The sequence below is a fragment of the Mercenaria mercenaria genome, chromosome 3, assembly GCF_021730395.1.
Source record: "Mercenaria mercenaria strain notata chromosome 3, MADL_Memer_1, whole genome shotgun sequence".
Lineage (NCBI taxonomy): Eukaryota > Metazoa > Mollusca > Bivalvia > Venerida > Veneridae > Mercenaria > Mercenaria mercenaria.
Genome location: NC_069363.1, coordinates 18,786,495 through 18,809,651, shown reverse-complemented (window position 1 = coordinate 18,809,651; position 23,157 = coordinate 18,786,495). Strand labels below are relative to the sequence as shown.

The 23,157-nt window shown below is 35.3% G+C and overlaps 2 protein-coding genes across 6 annotated transcripts in view; one reads left to right on the top strand and one right to left on the bottom strand.

Moving 5' to 3' along the window:
* The window catches only part of LOC123525337 (DEP domain-containing protein 1B-like), a 34,439-nt gene extending 28,299 nt beyond the window's left edge, over positions 1 to 6,140 (bottom strand). For all 4 annotated transcript variants that reach the window (XM_053537946.1, XM_053537947.1, XM_053537948.1 and 1 more), the window contains exons 1-2: positions 5,992 to 6,140; positions 1,143 to 1,300 (exon numbers count right to left, since the gene is read on the bottom strand). In XM_053537946.1, the coding sequence (XP_053393921.1) occupies positions 1,143 to 1,300; positions 5,992 to 6,036 (203 nt within the window). In that variant the 5' untranslated portion in view covers positions 6,037 to 6,140. The remainder of the gene's footprint in view (positions 1 to 1,142; positions 1,301 to 5,991) is intronic.
* Positions 6,141 to 6,220: 80 nt separating this feature from the next.
* The window catches only part of LOC123525338 (oxysterol-binding protein-related protein 9-like), a 39,686-nt gene continuing 22,749 nt past the window's right edge, over positions 6,221 to 23,157 (top strand). Inside the window, exons 1-10 of one of the 2 annotated variants that reach the window (XM_045304305.2) lie at positions 6,221 to 6,348; positions 10,798 to 10,848; positions 11,246 to 11,324; positions 12,226 to 12,308; positions 13,072 to 13,293; positions 16,581 to 16,680; positions 17,140 to 17,235; positions 18,114 to 18,237; positions 19,253 to 19,404; positions 21,599 to 21,628. In XM_045304305.2, the coding sequence (XP_045160240.2) occupies positions 6,241 to 6,348; positions 10,798 to 10,848; positions 11,246 to 11,324; positions 12,226 to 12,308; positions 13,072 to 13,293; positions 16,581 to 16,680; positions 17,140 to 17,235; positions 18,114 to 18,237; positions 19,253 to 19,404; positions 21,599 to 21,628 (1,045 nt within the window). In that variant the 5' untranslated portion in view covers positions 6,221 to 6,240. Of the gene's footprint in view, positions 6,349 to 6,395; positions 6,761 to 10,797; positions 10,849 to 11,245; positions 11,325 to 12,225; positions 12,309 to 13,071; positions 13,294 to 16,580; positions 16,681 to 17,139; positions 17,236 to 18,113; positions 18,238 to 19,252; positions 19,405 to 21,598; positions 21,629 to 23,157 lie in introns of those variants that run through there. The other variant, XM_053537945.1, reaches the window with a different exon arrangement.

Sequence of the window (23,157 nt, the reverse complement as noted above, 5' to 3'; positions counted from 1 at the left end):
GTACAAGCGTTGTTAAATAAATCTACGCGTTCGTAAATTTCAGTCGCGGTCATGTAATTTCAGTCAAGAATTTTTGAGATACAAATGAACTAAAGCAGTTTTTTTACTGTACCATGGTACACCTGATAGTTTTAAAAAAGCTCAACCCCAGAGTTTCAAAACAAAGTGCTAATAATACCTGTGGTATTTTCGCTATACATTAGTATGTGTAAAAGGAAATAGAAATTTAGTTATATATATAATGAAACTTAAGCATTTTAAAAAGCTTTTCAAGAGTTACAAAATAATATAAAACAACACTGTTTTTGATAAATGACCTAATTAAATTTTGAAATAAAAAGTTAAAAGAATAAAGAGATAAATATTCATGTTTTAAAAACATCTATTTAGTAATAATGACCATTAAAGGGAGATAATTAAAAATGAAAAACTATACAAAGGGATAATTTTATAGATTGAGCAATTACTTTTGTTTAGAAAATGTTCTTGAAAATGGTTGAGAAGATTAAAAACTATTTTTGATTCAATGTGATATTAGGATAAATAATCATGTTTTAAAAACATCTATTTAGTGAAAATGACCCTTTAAGGGAGATAATTAAAAATGGAAAAAGATATAAAGGGATAATTTTATAGACTGGGCAATTACTTTTGTTTAGAAAATGTTCTTGAAAATGGTTGAGAAGATTAAAAACTATTTTTGATTCAATGTGATATTAGAATAGACTGGTTCAAGAGCAAATTGCATGGTTACTGTAAAGAATCAAATGAAAAAGAGATTGAAAAAGAAAATGGTATGTCGCCCATCACAGACTATTGGCTCCAACTTGAGAGCCACTGGCGCAAACTTTACCTGATTGGCGAATTTGTTGGCGCAAAGTGAAATTGACCCAGAGGAAACCCTGATTATTACTATTATATTAGCATCAATAAATTTGCCACCATTAAATGTCATTGAAATTCATACTGTTTTCATTTCTATTTTTTTTTTTTAAATGTTTTTTGAACTAGTAATATTAGAAATTTTAAACTGAAACTCATTTTTGGCTATAATAAAAAAAGTTACCTGTCTTTAGAAGTTCTTGCATTTTTGAAAAAAAAAAAAAAAACAGTTTTTTTTTAAGCAGCACCCCTGAGCTTACCTTGACACATCTGTACCAAAGTTTGGATTCTTCTTTAAATATTGGTGCAACCATTCCACTGCATCCGAGGCCACAAAACAATCATCATAAGTTTTCATATAGCGGCGGTGTCTGCCAAGTGGAATATCTGAACGAAAGTTTCTTATCAACCCATTCCACTGAAAGATAAACAAGTAAGTTAAAGTATACTCGTATAATTATATATTATATCAGATTTATATTGCGCTCTTTTCACGATAAATACGATCAAAGGTGCTTTACATAGCGCAAAAGCAGCCATCAAGAGTGCCAGTCATCCTCTTCTAGTACAGACTCAGTGTGATCTGAATAGTGGGACAGAAAAAGCCCCCAAAACCCAGAGAGGACGAGAAATTCTTTTAGATAATTTAAGGCCTGTCTGGCTAACTAACAATCTGGTTCTTTAACGTGCATATTGTATAGCACCAATACACACAAATCAGCCTTTTCTGGGAAGAACCAGTACTAGCCTCTTAGTTAGCTGGGAAAAATTCAAGAGATTTTCAGAAATTTCCAGTGCCTGGACCTGTCCAGTGGACCAGGACTCCAACCCTGCACCTCTGGATTGACAGTCGAGCATGTCAGCACTAGACCACCGGGCCACTTATAAGTGTAAGTATTCATTCTAACTTTCAGTATTCAATCAAAATATTCAGTACATCTATTTTTCAACTGACAAGAAAACCAGCTTGTTGTTTTTTTTTTGACAAAAAAAAAAATCAAAGTGCTTAAGTACTGCAGAATTTTCATACAATTTTAATTATCATCATAAATAAGCAACTGAGTGTTTACTGAACATGATTTTGATGGTATCACCAATTAAAAACAGATAGCTACAATTATATCATGATCTCTCAATTTTTTCATAATGCCTCAAACCTCTCACAGGTATTATGGCCAGAGTGCAAGTTGAATGTGAAACTGAAAGTATCAGAAACAAGAGGGTCATGAAGGCCCTGTATCGCTCACCTGACCTATTGACCTAAAGATCATCAAGATTAACATTCTGACCTTGAGGATATGGTCATAAATGTGGCCTCTAGAGTGTTAACTAGCTTTTCCTTTGATCTGACCTGGTGACCTAGTTTTTGACCCCATATGAACCAGATTTGAACTTGAACTAAAGATTATCAAGGTTAACATTCTGACCAAGTTTCATGAAGAAACAGTCATAAATGTGGCCTCTAGAGTGTTAACTAGCTTTTCCTTTGATCTGACCTGGTGACCTATTTTTGGCAAATGTCCTACAATCGATTTGACCTAGTGACCTAGTTTTTGATCCCAGATGACCCAATATTGAAGTCGTCCAAGATTTTATTGAGGGTAACATTCTGACCAAGTTTCATTAAGATTGGGCCAAAATTGTGACCTCTAGAATGTTAACAAGCTTTTCCTTTGATTTGACCTGGTGACCTAGTTTTTGAACCCAGATGACCCAATATCGAACGTGTCCAAGATTTTATTGAGGGTAACATTCTGACCAAGTTTCATAAAGATTGGGCCAAAATTGTTACCTCTAGAGTGTTAACAGTCAAATTGTAGACGACAGACAAACTACATCTTTCTTTCGGTAGGTTAGGATATAAGTACTTTACTTGGGGAATTAGGTTCTTTTTGTCTCACACTTGTCACATTACCCGACTGTCAACTAATTTCTTATTTATGTCCATAGACTTGTATCTTTACTTGCATGTACCAATATAATATGCTTATCTTTTTTTTATGCTGTGCTTTAACCATGTGCTTTTCTTTTACAGCCTTTTTTAATTGTTATTATTTTTTACATATATGTTTGTCGGGAAATAGCTTAAAGCTAATGTTTTTGTTATATACAGTATCCGACGTTAAATAAATTTTCTTGTATCTTGTATATAGGGCAATCACAAAAGCTCACCTTGAGCACTTCACGCTCACCTGAGCTAAAAATCTGTTCACTGTAACCCTTCTTGGTTTTCATAAAGGCTTTATTATTTGTCACTAAGAGTAAACTTTGCTGGTTACTAAATGGGATCAGCTAATTTCAATTCTCCATGCATGTTTATTAGATCACGGGGCTAATGCATTTCACTTTTGAGGCGTATGCTGTTTTGCCTCTTGCAACCAGCTAGGCATTTGTTTGTCTTCCCAGCACTGCCCAGCGTACACAAATATGCTCCGGTCTTGAGTTTTGTGAGATAGGCTAAGCTGCAAATCACATTATTATTTTTGTGATAATATTATATTCAGATAAACATTTGGAGATTTTTGGTAAATACCAGTAAAGGAAGAAACATACCACAAGAAAAAATTGCTAACTTATCATTTGGAACAGGTCACAATAGAAAATCATAACAAATTAGATCTAAGTTTGTCAGTTTTAACTTGCAGCACATGTGGCTGGCGTACTCCTTAAAGCTGAGAGAATTATTTTCTTGCGCACACAGTGTATCCCTCGAGTGAAGTGAAATTAATTGGCTCATTGGAATGGAATGTAGATTCTATGTAAAAAAAAAAAAAAAATATAGAAATGGGCCAGTAACATTACGCCTAGCCTGTAGAGATTTTCTGCCCTCAGTCCTGAAAGCATTTTATTTACAGACTCTCGAATTGAAGACTGAAGTAATTTGTCCTGCTAAATGAATGCATAATAAAGCCTAACAGTGGTTCCTCCCTATTACACTGCACTCCCGGCGTCGTGCTGAAGCCTGAACAAAAATTATCAGATAATTTATACGGGAAAACCGAAGGTTTTTCCGTCTATAGATAATGTGTACGTGTATATATGTCAAAGTAAACCTATATACCGTTCAACTTGGGAATATGTTCTATACCTTCACCGGTTTTGTTGTTGTTGTTCTCCCATAATTTCTACCGGACCTGCTGCCGTGCTTGCGCAATAAATAATTTTCAGGACGACTTTTGATAAAATAAAATTTCTTATAAACGATCGGGCGCCGCATTATTAAAACAAATTATTCTATCCAGTTGAAAATTCGCGGTATCTATAGAAATCGGTGTTATTCGGGTTTTTTCATGAAACGAGTTTATGGATGATTCAAGCGGCCCGCTTTTTGTTTCCAATAATGAATTATGAATATGATGTAAGCTACATTACTGCACTGTTTGAATAACAAAACCATTGTTTATTTATTTCTTTGAATGTAGAAAAGCCAATAATTTCAAAAATGTCAATGTAAAACGAATATAGACACGCTGTCCTAACAAAATTTATTTATATACATAATTTTATCACACATTTATGTCATAAGTCATTGTGGTCCAGTGGTTAGCATGCATAATTTCCATGGGCGAGGTCTGAGTTCGAATCTCGTAAGGTGTTTGAATTTTTTTTTTTTTTTAAGCTTAGGCCCAATTTAAATTTTTTTCTTTATATTTATTACACTTTTTTCAGTTACTGGAACTACTTTCTAAAAGTCAATTCATTGACTAGAGTTTTAGTAAGATTACACTTGGAAAAAAATGTGGGCTATAAACTTGAGAGGCTCACTACGATCACTATCAAGCTATTAAAGAAATTAACCTTAATCATATTCAAAAAAAGGTCCCAGACTGTTAGCAGTTAGGTAAATTAAATTGAATTTCGACCAAGAGTGTTTGTGTTATATATAAAATTCTGGTCAAAAACTTTTTACAATGAATTTGAAATAAGAATTTCACAAGTAAATGGTTGTTTGTCACTCTCACATACACGAGTTTTACCATAGCTGTATTAGTGGAACACAATTTGTCCTAAAAGAGTGTCATTTGACAATAATGGAAATTTAAAAGAATTAAAATAGTCTGTGTTTAGGATAGCAGGATTATGTAAGTTCCGGTATCTATACTACAAAGAATATCAAAACAAGATGATATTGCATGTGATGTTACCAGCATAATGTGTAAATTGTTGTGTTTTATTTTTTGGATTGTTTGTCATTTTAGAAACTATTTGTTTGTAACAAATGAACTGAAAAGAATATGTGCATTTCCGGATTCAGAAATTTATATTAGAGAAACAAATTGATAGCAAAGGCATGATCGTTGTAAACAGAAGCAAAATTGGTAATATTATGTATAAATAAATGACTTGCATTTATCTGTATATAATAAAATATTTATCCAAAAATACTGAGGAATAGTGTGTTTTATGCATGCTCACTGACAACACATAAAGGCCTGATATTGGGTCACTTTTGAATGACTGTTGCACCATATATAATACTATGAGGAAAATTTTGTAAATGACAAAGTGTTCGAATTTATCAATGTTCGTACAGCCCCCATTTTACATACCCCTTTCCGGCGCTCACTTCGTGAGAGTTAAAATTTGCTTACTAGATATAAATTTGAATTATGTAAAGTTTTCAGCAAAAGCATTATTTTGATACCAATAAATGATAACAATTTGCAGAAATAAAAAAGTGACAGGTCAAAAATGCCCGTTATCTGTCCGGGTTTATGCAACAGTTTCGTTTTTGTCGTGTTGAGCGACATGTGAAGTTTCCACTTTTCTCTATTTTATCATCAGTACAACTATTGGTGCATTCTGGGACTAGATTCTGTGCACCAAAATATCACTTTTATCTTTAACTCATGAACACTATTTTCCATTGTCTGTCTAGAGTCTTGATACATTTAAACAAAACTGTTTAAAACATTTCCCCTTCTTATTTTTATAACAATAGCTAAACCATCAGGCTTACTGTCAAAACTGAAAGCCAAACAGAAAATATCAGAAAGAAAAATTTAATGCAGAAAAAAAGAAAGAATCCGTATCACTATCACTAGGTTTTCCCGTCAGATAGGCAGCGCCTAATTTCATATTTAAAAAAACTGGAAATTGAAATCTTACCAACAACGTAGCTCTGTAAGGCCCTGAAGTAAGTTGATCATCCATATTTATAAAACAAATTATAGCATTGTTTAAAACTTCTCACACATGATTTTGTTTTCACTCAAATTCTCTTTCAATTACGGACTGCTCGCACCTGCTAATCCAATGTTGACAATTTCAAAAACTGCGCTCCTATTTCATTGGACAAAGTTTGTAACGAGAAATTTGATTGGTGTTTTGACAAGAGGAGGTTTCACTTCCGCAAACATGGCAGCGATGGAAGGTCCGCTGAGTAAATGGACAAATGTAGTGAAGGGCTGGCAATACCGCTGGTTTGTCTTGGATGACAGTGCTGGTTTACTTTCATATTACACCGTATGCTCTTTAAAATGTCTACAATGTCATTGGAAAATTGAAAGCAGATAAGAAATATACTGACACTAATATCTTCACCCATGGGCACAGTATAAATTTTGACAATTCAGCTTCAGAGATGTTTATATACAGTTACGGATCTCTGAGCTGAAATGAATCCCCCAAGAATCATGGGCAATCTACTGGATTAGAGCCTGTGGGGACTATTTCTTTGGACTGAATGGCATTGTCACCTTCTGATGACAGTTTTAGTTACACACATTCATAAAAGGCAGTGGCTAGAGAACCGGTTCCCTAGACAGCAAACTTATTCATCCAGAAAGGCTTCTCTAGCCGAATTAATGTGTATAGGCTAGAGAACCAGAATTTTATTTCTATGCATAAAGCTGCCGGAATTCACTTTGTTTCTTTGGTAGGTATCATGCGTATTATTATCCTAATCAATTTTACCGTGCCCTTGCATTTATGGATAGCGTGGACGGATAGCTCAGTGGTTTGCACACTGGCCTTCCAATCCTGAGGTCGGGGGTTCGATCCCCGGCAGCTACTCGGGAATTTTCAGAAACGTTTTTCAGTGTTTCCCACCCGACTAGAGGTGTACTGGTCAGGAACCCAGGCAATCCTTGCGTGTATCAGTGCTATACACTGGGCACGTTAAAGAACCAGGCTGTCTATTCGCAACGAGCTAGGCTAAGTTAGCCGGACAAGCCTGTATCTGATTTCTGATCTCTCTGTCGTGGGGGCTTTGTCTCACTCTGTCACTCTGGCCAGATCGCTCTGTGTCTGTACTAGTAGAGGATGAATTATGCGCCCTGTGTGGCTGCATTTGAACTATGTAAAGCGCCTTTGAACGTGAAATTGATCATGAAAAGGGCGCTATATAAATCTGGTATAATAATAATGTGTGTTTACTGTGTCTCCAACTTGTACTCACGGCATATTGGAATGATGTAAACTAGTATGAATGAATGCGTAAAAACTACTTGTACTATGTTTAAATTAACTGTAAAATTGTATTGTTTTGTATATGCAGGGGTCAAATTTAACAATAATTTGTACTAGCTGAAACTAGCTAGTGCCCTTTTTGATCACTAGCTAAAATGAAAAGCTACTGGCTAAAGTTACCAATATTTAATTACTCTATTAATATTTTACTGGCCAAAACTTAATGATTGATCTCTGTTAGTAGCCAGTCACAAACAAACATGTTTTCTATTAGCTTAAAATAGCTTGTGCCATTTTTGTTGAACAATAAAATATCATAAACATAAATGATAACATTCCTTTCATGAAGAAAAATGTGTACCTTCAAAACAATTATAAAGTTTATTAAAGCTCTGAAGACATTTGCTTGTTATATTATTAACTAGCTGAAATTAGCTAGTACATTTCAAACCCACTAGCTATTTTAAAATTCCACTAGCATTTAGCTTGTATGCTTGTCTAAATTTGAACCCTGATATGCGTCATTTGATGTTTACAGATTTACAAATTAATTTAATTGCCATTAAATCTTCCAGCAGATTTTTGATCACATTAAATACTGGTTTGTAACACCTCGGCACTTTACATGCATCACTTTTTTATTGGATGAAACTTTGCTTGTGATAAGCAAATTAAAAAAAAAACATTAACAGAAATCACTTAGTTTATTTTAGTTGTTTCATTTATTGTATTGTAGCTTTTAAGTTTAAATTTCAAGTTTTTTTCAGCTTTCTCCGATGCCGAAAAACAACTTCTGAATTAATTCGTACTAGTTTATATCGTTCCAATATAGTGGACAATATGCCGCGAGTACACTTTTAGGAGACACAGTAAAACGCAGGTAAATGCAAGGGCATGGCTTGCTGAAATAGTAAAATAAATTAAGATAATAACATGCATGATACTTAGTGAATTTATGCAGCTTTATGCATAAAAATAAAATTCAGGTTCCCTAGCCGTTGCACTGTCACAGTACTTTGGTTAGAGAACCAGTTCCGGACGATTAAGTTCGCTGTCTAGGGAACCTGTTCCGGTTCTATAGCCACTGCCTCCATAAAAACAATTTTCGTTACTGAGAGCTGATATTGTGACGCCTAAATTATTTTGAAATTTTTTTCTTCTCAGTCACTTTTATATACTCCTGCTTTAGCCCCTGGGGGTAAACCAGGAGTATATATATGGCAGTGATGGTGATGCAACATTCTGTAGGTCCGTTCTTATAGACAAGTAGTCACTGTATCTTGAGTCACTTTTATATACTCCTGGTTTAGCCACCGGGGTATCAACTCTATGGAACAGATGTGTTCAATTTGTCAGGACGACAGTGTAGTTCATTCCATAGAGTTGATAACGTGATCACTCAACGATAAAGATGGACCTGAAGAATGTTGAAAAGTCCAGTTCAGGTTCCTGTGGTTGACCAACAGTTGGCTGTACGTAACGGTAGGGTGGGACAAAAATTGCCACTTGAAGGAGTTGATAAGTTCTATTGTAGATGAGGCAGTATGAGAGGGGGCATTGTAATGCAAAAGGACAGTTTTCTGGGCTAGTCTGGGAGGCAACTTTTTCATTTTTTCATTGAGTTTTTTTTCAAAATTACTTCTGAATATAATCTAGCAGTCACAGGTTGACCTTTTGGCATGAAATGAATTAGTAATATTCCATGTGAATCCCAGAAAGCAACAAGCATAACCTTGCCAGCAGAGAGAGACAGCTTAAACTTCCACTGCTTTGACTGAGCTTTTATTTCAGGTTCAGCATAATGGACCCCCATTTCATCCCCAGTGACAATACAGTTCAAAAGCTTATTTTCATCATGGTTAAAACACAAATGAGCTTTTTCTATGGTCACCCTGTATGCCTTTTGGTCTTCTGTCAACTGTTTCTGCACTAACCTAGCACTTACCTTGCTCATGCCTCCCTGTCCTAGGCTTGTCCCGCATGCTTGTCCTGCCCTACCTAAACCATGAAACCCAGCTTTAAAAGAAACTCCTTAAAAAAAACTGACCGATTTATAGGCGATAAAATGTAACTTTCATTCATGTATAATATGTGTAGGTAGCTGCACATGGCAAGACAGGAGCATGAAAAGTCTGGATATTTTCTGCCCCTCATATTTTACAAGGGGCCTTGTGGCCAAGTGGATTAGGTTGATGACTTCATATCACTTGCCTTTCATCAATGTGGGTTTGAGCGTTGCTTGGGGCATAGAATTCTTCATGTGGGATAGCCATCAAGCTGACTTATGGAAGGTCGGTGGTTCTACCCAGGCACCCACACATGATCAAATAATGCCTGGAAGGGCACCTTGGGTCTTTCTCCACTATCAAAAGCTGGAAAGTCACCATATGACCTACATGTATAAATGTCAGTGTGATGTTAAACCCAACAAAAACAAAACAAAACATATATTTTGCAAAATTGTAATTATTCTTATCATTGTCTAACAAACGTGATAAAAAAATAACTTATAAGAAAAAAATTGGAAGAGCTGAATTGGAGAATTAATGAAATAACCAACTTAAAATCATGAAGTTGACTGGGGGACACGTTGATTAGGGGACGAGTTAACTGTAATTCAAGACACCTACCATGTCAAGTATTTTTCATGGCAAGTGTCAAAATTGAGCATTTGTCATTATAATTAATATTTGTAGTAATTAATATAAAGGGTATGTTTGTAATTTCCCCCATGTGCAGTGGTTACTTGATAGACAACTTCTCCACAAGAGTGTTAGTTTTTTTGGAAACGATTGCCAGACATTTTACTGTGCACCAAAAACTTACCAAGCTATAGTAGATTATTACAAGTATTCATTCTTCTTTACCAGGAAGAACTGTTGTTGAGTGGAACATATTCCCATATTATGTTGACAGTACTGAATCAATCTCTTGATTTAGTTTAGACCCATAACACTGAACACACTTGCTTTTATCCTATTGTCAAACCAATTAATCCGACCCTTCTTCAAATAGTGTATACATGTAGATATTGCAGCTTAGAGATTGAAGGATTTTCACCTTTAGCTACAAACAGTCAGGAATTTCTTGGCAGAGGTCCTGTAGCTTTAGGTTCTGAGTCTTCATGCATGACAATAATGTATCTGTAAAAGAAGAAAATCAAAACTAGAACATAATATTTTAAGTTGGTTGAGTAGACTGAGACCTAACGTTTCAGGTTGTGGAGTTTAAATTATTGTTGAAAAATAATGTAGCAGTGTGTCTGGAAAAAGTAAAACTATTTGAATTTAAAATATAGAACATTTTTTATCTTTCAAGGAAGTGACTGACCATACTTATACTCTGGTTATAAAATTGTCTGCAGTTTAGGCAATACAATGGTCCAGTAGGAGCACTAAATGCAATGGTTAGGCTAGGAGATTACCCTTATTTTAGATACAGGATAATTGTATTAAAGGGAAAATGTTTACATCCCAAATTATCACTTAAATATTGCCATTTCAGTCTAAAGACAAGATGAAAAGAGGATCAAGAAGAGGATGTGTACGTTTGAAGGTAATTTTCTTTCAGTTTATATTTTTATTGTGGTAATAGCTGTTTTTTCAGGATTTTGTAATATCACTGCTGTTAATTTGAAAACCGTAGTGGGTTTAGCATTCTTTCATATGATGAAACGATCCAGCTTGTTTGCCGAAGGTTGGTGACTCTACAGTAGAGCCTCTACCTACCTATGTCCCTGAAATAATGTAAGAACGTGCACATCAGGTCTTCCTCTACAATTACAGCTGAATCTCAATATAGTCTCTCTAAATTTTGTCGCAGCAACATTCTTCATGACTAGTTAACTTGAAAATCTAGAGAACATGTTTACCATTGGTACGAATCTCCTCAGTGATGATTCAGTTTTTGTTTTATGTCAGATTTGTTATGAATATTTTGAGGATAATTTCAGGGTGCAGTAATTGGTATAGATGATGAAGATGACAGTACCTTCACAATCACTGTAGATCATAAAACATTTCACTTTCAAGGTAAGATCAATATCTGAAATTTCTTAGCAGTTTTTGGCAAAGTTTTACCGTAATTATAGCAAAGCTCACTCGAGAGTCTTTCATTTATACTTTTCAAATACAAAGAACTAGAATTGGGGCCTCTCCGGCTGAGTGGTTAAGGTTGCTGACTTTGAATCACTTACTCCTCACTTTAATTACAAAAGGTTGTTGGTTCTACCCATGTGCCTGCTTGTGCCTGAAGGAATGCCAGTAGAGGGGTACCTGGGCACTTCCTCCACCATCACAAGTTGGAAAAGTCTTCAGAATCAGTATGTCAGAGGTCAAGATCAGAGTGACCTTGAGACAGAAAACAGTTTCTGATCAACCAGAAAATGCTGGGGATTACAGCAATTAAATTTTATATTATGATGATGTGTTGTACCTACATGGCACCAAATACTTTAGGGATCAATGTGTTAGAGGTCATGGTCACAGTGACCTTGATTTGATCAGTAACTGGAGAATGCTTATGCCTAAGGTCATCAAACTTTATAACTTTATTGGTCAGGAGGTCATTAAGTCAAAGGTCAAAATCACAGTATAACGCGGGGTCTGAAAACAAAACGCCCAACTACCGTAACATGACATCATGGGGTCACGTGTTTATGTTGCCAGACTTTAAAGTAAACCTGTCATCACTTTCAAATAAATGTTTTTGCACAATGCTAAGTTGTTTTTGTTTAGAATTACATACCTCAAACGTAAGAAAAATATTTTTTCAGTTGAAATGTTCTCAGTTTGTTAACATTTGTCTTGTTTTTTTTATTATTATTAAAAGTTCACGATATTAGTAGATAATTTGTATACTTTCTCAGATATAACTTAGAAGATGTGAATATAAACATAAAGTTAAACTTGAATAAGTATTTTTTTATAACAGCTCGTGATGCAGAAGAAAGAGAACAATGGATTGAAGCTTTGGAAAACACCATAGTTAGACACACTAGACATTCCTCATTCAGGGTAATGCACTGTAGATATTGTGAAGTCATTATTTTCTATCGGGGACTCATTTTCATGTATTTCATGGTTGAGTCAATAAAAAAAATCAAGTTGTGTGAAGCAGTAAAATTCCTATTCATTTTATACTCAAATAAAATAAATTTGAATCCAACGAAATAGCTGTATTTGCCAAAACTATGGAATTTCATGCAAATGAAAAAAATTGACTGTAGTATAGTACTGTAATATTTATGCCTTATAAAGTATTTTTAATTTGAAGATCTAGCAAAATGAATGCCAAGCAATGCTGTCACTTTAGTATTAATTGGGCTGGTCTGTAATGATTAATGTAAAGAAACTTTTGTAAGAAGAAACAAGACTAAATTATTTCAAGAATTGAAACAGAAGGAACTTCACAGAGACCTGATGCATGTGCAATGTTTGCACCAACAAAATATTTTGTATGTTTCCTTTTTACACTGGTTACATTGCAACTACTCTATCCAGTAGAATGGAGTAAGTATAAGTTGGTACAAGTAAGGTACAAGTAAGAGCTACATACATAACTGTAACATGCATTTCATTGAAAGATAAATTGCTAAAAAACCTAAAGTTAAAGTAATCTTGTGCAAAGAATGATGACTGAAAGTCTTTTTTTTGTAGCAATTTTCAGTAGTTGTAATTTTTCTTTTCATCTGCTACTGGTATTAGAAATATTGCCGATATTTGGACAGCCTGTAATACATGTACCATGAATTTAAATAAGTAAATATTGTTCATTCAGAGTCAGCAGTCTGGTGTTCCTAGTGCGGCAGATTTTGACCATAAGCTAGCAGAAACAGATGCCTACCTACAACTTCTCATTAACCAGGTGGAAAGTCTAGAGAAACGTATAGAAGCATGTGAAGATCTTGCAGAGAAGGAGAAATATAATGTGATCAAAGTTACTGCTAATGCCATGATTGAGGCAATAAAACATTCCATTGTGATGCTGCAGATATCTAAAGTAAGTGTTTTTTATGTTATAATGCTGCAGTTTTGCATTTTATCTTTCTGTCTTGTTATTGTTTTGTCTAGCAACATTAATAGGGTATACTGGTCTGTTTAGGAGCTCTAGTATATTTATCCCTTCACAAAGTGGTGATTTTGTGCTGTCTGTCTGTATGCCACAAAATTTGTCTGTGAAACTCCTCTGAAACACGGATTTACACCAAACTTCACAAAAGTAATCATTGCCAAGCCTAGTTGTGCCTATCATAGACATGTTCCAGTTCATTGATTTTTAGTGGAGTTATGGCCCTTGATTTGTTGAATTCCATGAAATTATGGCTACTTCTCTTGTATCGTTTGGCGGACTTCCATCAATCCTTACAGGAGTGATAAGTGCCAAGCGTAATTGTGCATACTATCAGCATGTTATCGTTTACCGATTTTCAGTAGAGTTATGGCCCTTGATTTGTCGTATTTTACCATATCCGCGCAACTTCTCTTGTACCACCAGGAGGAATTACACCAGGCTTCATAATTTTTGAGAGATCATTGCTTAGCTTTAAGTTGTGCATTTCTTGGGCATATTCTGGTTCAGTGATTTTCAGCAGAGTTATGGCCATTTTTTTGGGTCAGATTTATGATATGGTGGCTACTTTTTATGCTCCCACATTTATGTGCGGGGCATATAGTGTTGCTGCTGTCTGTTCATACGTCTGTACTGAAATCTTGTGTGTCCAACTCCTCCCACACTGTTAGCCTGATTTGCTTCAAACTTTCACAGATGTACAGGCTTGATGTGCAGATGACCTTAAAGCAATGAACTTTTGCTGTGACTATTTTAACTGCAGTTATGTCCCTTTAATAGTTTTGCTACATAGAATATATAGAAAAATCATGTGTGTCCAACTCCACAAACACTATTGAAAGGATATGTTTGCAAGTTTTACAGATGAAGGACCTTGATGAGAATATGACCATAAATAAAGGACTTTTTCCTATAGCTATATTTTTAGCTCACCTGAGCACAAAGTTCTCAGGGTGAGGTATTGTGATTGCTCACCGTCCAGCGTCCGTCCGTCCATCCACACTTTCCTTTAAACAACATCTCCTCCTAAACCAACAGGCCAATTTTGATGAAACTTCACAGGGATGTTCCTTGGATGGCCCCCTTTCAAAATTGTTCAAAGAATTGAATTCCATGCAGAACACTGGTTGCCATGGCAACGAAAGGAAAAACTTTAAAAATCTTCTTCTCAAAAACCAGAAGCCCTAGAGCTTAGATATTTGGTGTGAAGCATTGCCTAGTGGACCTCTACCAAGTTTGTTCAAATCATGACCCTGGGGTCAAAATTGACCCCGCCCCAGGGGTCACTTGATTTTACATAAGAAAATCTTAAAAAATCTTCTTCTCAAAAACCAGAAGCCTTAGAGCTTAGATATTTGACATGTAGCATTGCCTAGTGGACCTCTACTAAAATTGTTCAAATCATGAGCCCTGGGTCTAAATTGACCCCGCCCCAGGGGTCACTTGATTTACATAGGAAAATCTTCAAAATTTTTTTAAAAATAAACCAGAAGGCCTAGAGCTTAGATATTTCACATGTAGCATTGCCTAGTGGACCTTTACAAAATTTGTTAAAATCATGGCCCCCGGGGTCAAAATTGACCCCGCCCCAGGGGTCACTTGATTTTACATAGGAAAATATTTAAAAAATCTTCTTCTCAAAAACCAGAAGTCCTAGAGCTTAGATATTTGACATGTAGCATTGCCTAGTGGACCTTTAGTAAAGTTGTTCAAATTATGACCCGGGGGTCAAAATTGACCCTGCCATAGGGGTCACTTGACTTTACATAGGAAAATCTTCAAAAGTTTTCTAAAAATAAACCAGAAGGCCTAGAGATTAGATATTTCACATGTAGCATTACCTAGTGGACCTCTACAAAATTTGTTCATATCATGACCCCCTGGGTCAAAATTGACCCCGCCCCAGGGGTCACTTGATTTTACATAGGAAAATCTTCAAAAATTTTTAAAAATAAACTAGAAGGCCTAGAGACTAGATATTTGACATGTGGCATTGCCTAGTAGACCTCTACAAAATTTGTTTAAACCTGGTCCCCCGGGGTCAAAATTGACTCCGCCCTATGGGTCACTTGATTTTACATAGGAAAATCTTTTTAAAAAATTCTAAAAATAAACCAGAAGGCCTAGATCTTAGATATTTGACATGTAGCATTGCCTATTAGACTTTTACAAAGTTTATTCAAATCATGACCCCTGGGGTCAAATTGACCCTGCCCGATGGGGTTACTTGATTGTACATAGAAAAATCTTCAAAATTTTCTAAAAATAAACCAGAAGAGCTTAGATATTTGACATGTAGCATTGCCTAGTGGACCTCTACAATAAGTTTTCAAATCTTGTTTTTAAAGTTACTTAAAGAAAATTTCAACTATATTTTCTCATAATTCTTTTGATTGATTTCTATTATGATCTTTTGACCTTGAAGACTTGTCCTTAAGTGCAGTGATAACAGGTGAGCGATATAGGGCCATCATGGCCCTTTTGTCTAGAATTATGGCCCTTTCTTAATAAAAAACTTTGCTATTTAGGGGATGGCGCAGTATGTTGGGGTATCCTTGACCAATGGACACAGTTGTAGTCTAACACCATTGGACAAGTTTCCTCCAGACATTACAGATGTTATCAGTACCCAGTGTAGTTTTGCGTGTCATCAACATGTTCTGGTTCATTGATTTTCAGAGTATACTTTCCATATGCCATCAGGCTGAATTTCAGCAAACCTCAAGAGTGATCAGTGTGAAGCGTAGTTTTGCATATTGTCATGAGTGATCATTGTCAAGCCTGGTTGTGTATATCATTGGAATGTTATAGTTCATTGATATTCCTTAGAGTTATGGCCCTTGGTTTGAAGTATTTTACAGTGTCTGTGTGTTTAGTGGTAGGAGACATGTTTACATTGCAGTTTACAGTTTCTTTTATCAAGCAGTACAACTATAAGATTACAGGTCTGTGTAGCAGCACTAGTATAGTTTACAGCTCCATTTAGCTTATTTAAAAATTATTTTTTAATGTAAATATTTTGACTGTTTTATACACTTTAATAGTCTCTTTAGTGAAAATGGATAAAATAATGTATATAATTTTTAAATTCCCATTATTACTTAAGTGTGTAAAGATAAGGAATTTATTCAGTTTTCAGGCATTTCTTAGTGCACTGGAAAGTCTGGTTGGCTTTAGTCTAGAGACTGAACTTGAATGGAGATCATGTTATGTTTCAGGAGACATTAAAGGAACCCTTGCTGAATGGTACCATGCATGAGCCAGTATTAACCCAGGGGGCAGATTTTGATTATTACAGCAGTGGTGCTCAACCTGTTGGTATGCTTTGTTGTGTATTACTTCCTGAAATCATTGATAAATTATTATGCAAGACTTTAAATTGAGCTTGCAGACAGTGACATCATTCTGTTGTACTGAAGGTGGACTCCAAAGAACACCACCTGCTAGATGTAAGTGCCTTACCAAGGTATTTTCTGAAGCTGGGGATTAAATCTAGTTTGCATTATAGCTGACATTGATAATTTTGTCTGCTTTTTGTTAAAACAACCCAGCATTTAGCATACTGAATGAAAACACAAACTAGACAGTAATTTAATTATAACCTGTGCAAGGGTAATTTTCAACTATGTAAAAAGGCAATGTACCATGACATGTGTTTAAAAACATGAGACTTAATTTTCTGTAGGATGTACTGGCAGGCTTTATGAAAGGGCCACTTCTTAGATCATATGAGAATTGTATAAGAGACTGTTTTTGTGTTTTATTTTGTGCGTTAAGGATCTACAAGTAGAAGTACAACACCAGATCTCAGTGAATCAGCAGTTCTCAATGGTGACATGAACCTTGTGTCAAGTGGTGGCATCACCCCACCGGGTATGTATCTTTCTCTCAATGGTGACATTAACCTTGTGTCAAGTGGTGGCATCTCCCCACCAGGTATGTATCTTACCCTCAATGTGACATCAACATTGTATCAAGTGGTGACATCACCCTACTAGGTGTATATCTTACTGTTAATGGTGAGGGGTCCTCCATGGCTGAATGGTTATAATCACTGACCAAGCATTACTTGCTCCTCATTGATGTGGTTTCGAAACTTACTTGGGATTTAGAATTCTTCCCTGTTAAAAAGCCATTCGGTTAGCATATGGAAGGTGGCTGATTCTGCTCTAGTACCTGCCCATGCCTGAAACAATGCCAGGAGGCTATCTGGGGTCTTCTTCCATCTTCAAAAGCTGGAAAAGTGGCTATATGACTTGAATTGTGTCAGTGTGACTCTACACCAATGAAAACAAAAACGCATTGGTGACATGAAACTTGTATCTAGGGATAATATCACTTAGTGATAGTAGAGTACCAAATAAAAATTATCTGGTATTTTGGAGAGTGAGTTTGATGAAAGATAATTCTTTTAGGACAGTTGATAGATTTGAATATGATTATAGAATTAAATGTCATCAGATCACCTTTCTTTAGCAAATCCACAAAAATGCTCCCTGACAGAAATTCTCTCATTACTGCATTTTGTTAAAGTCTTTCTTTGGTTAGATGAGTGATAGTGCATCTGGTTTGCTGTTGTTGTTAAAAATATGGTGTTGTTATAAACATGGTCTAAGGTACTACCTATTACTGAGAGCATATTATATTTATCAATGGGAATAGATTTCTAAGTAACACTATTATTACCTATGACTCACACAAGTATAGAGCTATTTTGATGTGTGAGAATTACACCTTACTTTGTATTGAAGAAAATGAGCTGGATTTACGGGAGCCAGAGCGTTCCGTACCTGCTACTTCCTACTCAAGTAGTGAAGATGAAGATTTCTTTGATGCAGAAGAGGAAGCACAGAGAACACCCAGAAATAGTCCTGAGTAAGTAGTCTTTCAACAGAGAAGAAAATTTATGCTTAAAACATTCAGAAATAGTCCTGAATAAGTAATCTTTTAACAGAGAAATAGTACTGAGTAAGTAATCTTTCAACAGAGAAATAGTCCTAAGTAAGTAATCACAACAGGGAGGAAATGCCTAAAACATCCAGAAATAGTCCTGAGTATTTAGTAATCTTTTAACAGGGAAGAAATGCTTAAAACATCCAGAATTTCAGAAATAGTCCTGAATAAGTAATCTTTCAACAGGGAGGAAATGCCTAAAACATCCAGAAGTAGTCCTGAGTATTTAGTAATCTTTTAACAGGGAAGAAATGCTTAAAACATCCAGAAATAGTCCTGAATAAGTAATCTTACAACAGGGAGAAAATACCTAAAACATCCAGAAATAGTCCTGAGTAAGTGAAAAAATGCTTAAAACATCCAGAAATAGTCCTGAGTAAGTAATCTTTCAACAGGGACGAAATGTTTAAAACATCCAGAAATAGTCCTGAGTAAGTGAAAAAATCCTTAAGATATCCAGAAATAGTTCTGAGTAAGTAATCTTTCAACAGGGACGAAATGTTTAAACATCCAGAAATAGTCGTGAATAAGTAATCTTTCAACAGGGAGGAAATACCTAAAACATCCAGAAATAGTCCTGAGTAAGTGAAAAAATGCTTAAAACATCCAGAAATAGTCCTGAGTATTTAGTAGTCTTTCAGCAGGGAAGAAAGGCCTAAAACATCCAGAAATAGTCCTGAGTAAGTGAAAAAATGCTTAAGATATCCAGAAATAGTTCTGAGTAAGTAATCTTTCAACAGGGACGAAATGTTTAAAACATCCAGAAATAGTCCTGAATAAGTAATCTTTCAAAAGAGAAATATATCACCATAATGAGATGATGTGTCTCACTATCCAGCATGAAAATAGTCAAGCATGCTGTCTCCTCTTGACAGATCTTATATTTATACCAGCATAATTTATGCTAAAATCAGTGTATTTTTTTTCGTGTTTTCAGTAAAAAAGCTAAGTTAAAACATTTGGAACAGCTACCAGAGGATACTGCAATAGAAGGTTCTGATAGAGTGGATGATGGCTCCCAGCCATCAGAGAGTGCAGATATAAAAACAGTACAACAGTTACCGGACCCTCAAGATGATTATGTTGATGGTACATTTTTATTATGCCCCTGAAGGGAGGCATATTAGTTTCCAACTGTCCATCCGTTCGTTCGTCACAACGTTAACTTTTTGCATGAAGGCATTTTACTCACGAACCACTGCACCCAGGACCTTCAATCTTCACATACTGATAGTACTTATTGAGTACACGACCCCTACTGACTTTGGGGCCACCAGGTCAAAGGTCAAGGTCACAGGGGCCAATGTTAAGTTTTTGCATCCGTTTGTTCATCACAATGTTAACTTTTTGCATGAAGGCACTTTACTCGCGAACCACTGCACCCAGGACCTTCAAACTTCACATGCTTATAGTACTTATTAAGTACACGACCCCTACTGACCTTGGGGTCACCAGGTCAAAGATCAAGGTCACAGGGGCCAATGTTAACTTTTTGCATGAAGGCACTTTACTTGCGAACCACTGCACCCAGGACCTTCAAACTTCACATGCTGATAGTACTTATTAAGTACACGACCCTACTGACTTTGGGGTCAAAGGTCAAGGTCACCAGGTCAAAGGGCAAGGCGCTGCGGGGGCATTTGTCACCATTAGTGACAGCTCTTGTAGTTCATATATTTCACCACGTATCATCATTCAGTTTTTCAAATAGATCAGTGACAACAACGTAAATAAGAGAGAAAACCTGTAAAAGTCATTAGACTGTTACTTAATTTAAATGCTATTTTAGGGGAATGGATAATAAGGATGGCAACGAATATTCGAGTATTTGTTCATCACATGAATATTTGAATACTATTTTGCTATTTGAATATTCAGGGGAAAAAAATCCTGACAAATAGATAAAATCTAACTGAAAGAACCAAAAGATAAAATCTAACTGAATGAACCAAAATATTTGTTTATTGATTTTGCCAAAACCTGCTTTCATTATAAATATGCGCGAAAATGGCTTCCGGCATTGTAGGATGTGTCATGTATATTAGCATTCCTAGATTGAACGTCCTCATGGTGATGACAGTGTACCATGTGCTTAATAACACTAATTGCTTTTGAAAACTTTTACTGGTTACAAATCGAAACAAATTGCCTTGTTTTCAGTAAGTGTGCTTAAGCCAAATGTTCATTCATATTGCCCTCATCAGACCCGCTCACAGTCTAAAACACCTTTAATATTTGATTGAAAATACTGTTCATGTTATTACGTTTATCTATTGTCAAAATGCTACATATGCCTTCTGCCATTTGAAAGTATTTCATGTGATCATACGATAAGAGAAGTCAGCGACATATAATTTTACATGGACAGAACCTTACTTACGTAGGGGTTACATTCCTGTAAGAAATACAATTCATAAATTAAATTTCACAAAAGATGAACAAGTGACGAAAAGGATAAGTCAGTGTTAATTCGTCAATGTCTGAATTATTTTCGGTGTAAACGAAAGTAGAATTTATGCAAGTCGCTGATATTATAAACATATCAGATTTTGAGTTGTTTTCTTGATCAGTTGATGACCAAATATTCGAATATTCGTTCGGAATGTTTACCGAATATTCAAATACCAAAAATGCTATTTGTTGCCATCCCTAGTAATAAATGACATTTTGTACAGGGTATGTATTACTCCCATAACCACAAAAGTAGTGAAAATAAATGATAATTCTGCCAAAACTACCAAAATTTAAAATTTAGTGTATAGCTTAGAGCCACAGTAATACTGGTTTTCAGTGCTTCTCCATTTGTAAACCTTTTGGTCCAGTTTTTGTGTTTTATAGAAAATGAGGATTATTGTTGTATATAATTATATGCTTCTGAAATATGATAAGTTAGATTTTCATCAGTATTGTGTCAAGTTACACTGAAAGGTTAGAAAAACTGAACTGTATTTTGTAAGTGATATTGACACACAAGTTAAATGTCAAATTCAGATTCACACCAAAAAACTTAGATTATGTCATATACATTATGTACCAAAAAACTTGGATTATGTCATATACATTATGTACCAAAAAACTTTGATTATGTCATATACATTATGTACCAAAAAACTTGGATTATGTCATATACATTATGTACCAAAAAACTTTGATTATGTCATATACATTATGTACCAAAAAACTTGGATTATGTCATATACATTATGTACCAAAAAACTTGGATTATGTAATATACATTATGACATTGTAGCTTTAGTTTGAAAGGGTTATTTCATTATTTCAGAACTGTATGATGTATCAGAAGAGGAAGGATGTAAGTGACTTAAGTTTCTATTGTGATTGCTCACCGTCCAGCATCCATCCATCTGTCCGTCATTCATCCGTCCTTCCATCCGCACTTTTCTTCAAACAACATCTCCTCTGAAACCATTAGGTGGGAGTTGATGAAACTTGGCCTGGATGTTCCTTGGGCGGTCCTCTTTCAAAGTTGTTCAAACTGTTCTGCTAGGTTGCACATAGGGGCTGCCAGAGCTAAAAATAAAAAATCTAGCAACATCTCCTTTTAAACTCTCTGTGAAGGTTATTCAAATTATTATTAAGTGGTGTGGTCACTTTTCCCTATATGTATATAGTGGAAACTTTAAAAATCTTCTTGTATGAAACTGCTAGCCCAATTTTGAAATAATTTTACACAAATGGCCCTTATATAACCCACTGCCAAGAATGTTCAAAATTATTACGATTTGTCAAAAACCATAGCCCCCAGGGGGCTTGATCTCTTTTCCCCATATGTATATACTGGAAACTTCAAAAATCTTCTTCTATGAAACTTCTGGTCTGTTTTTGAAATAAATTCACACAAATGATCTTTGTGTGATCATCTACCAAGATTGTTCAAATTATTCCGATTCCTCAAAAAACACAACTGCCAGAAGGTGTGGTCTATTTTCCCTATATGTATATAGTGGAAACTTTAAAAATCTTCTTGCATGAAACTGCTTGCCTGATTTTTAAATAATTTCACACAAATGGTCCTTATATGATCCATTACCAAGATTGGTCAAATAATTGTGATTCCTCAAAAAACATGGGAGCCAGAGAGCATGGTCACTTTTCCCTATATGAATATAGTGGAAACTTTATGAAACTGCTAGCCTGATTTTTAAATAGTTTCACACAAATTGTTCTTGCATCAAATGTGGTAGCATGGAATTGATGTTTCTTAAAATGTGGTGTCATTGAATTGATATTTCATCAAAACATTGAATCATTGACTCGATTGTTCATCACTAAGTGGTATCGTTGACTTGGATGTTTCATTAAAATCTGTTACCATTGACTTGATATTTCGAAAAAACACAGTATCATCAATTTCAGTGTTTCATCAATATTTGGTACTATAACAGGTACTAAAATCTCCAAACTATAAACCCGTCCATTTTATATAGCGTTTTTGAAAAAGCAGGACATATCATGCTATGGCATTGTCTGTCTGTCCATATATCAACATCTCACTTTCTGGACTCAGAGTCAGCAAGTTTGATAGGTACATCTTTCAAACTTTACTGTTGGCAAAGCACCATTCAAGAAGGATCCCTACCACAAACCCTGTCCCCAAAGAATAGTGAGAGCTATTCTGCTCACCCAGGTGTCTCTGCTGGCATCCTTGGTAAAAGTTTTTAGTGCAGATCAAACAAACCTCAGTAACCATTGCATGTTTTGGATTGAAACTTTACAAAAGTCTTCCTAGTCATCAAACCTACTGAAGTAACCAAGTTCGATAACTCTTGGTTGAATTTAATTCAAATTATGGCCCTTTCAACTTAGAAAATTCTGTCAAAG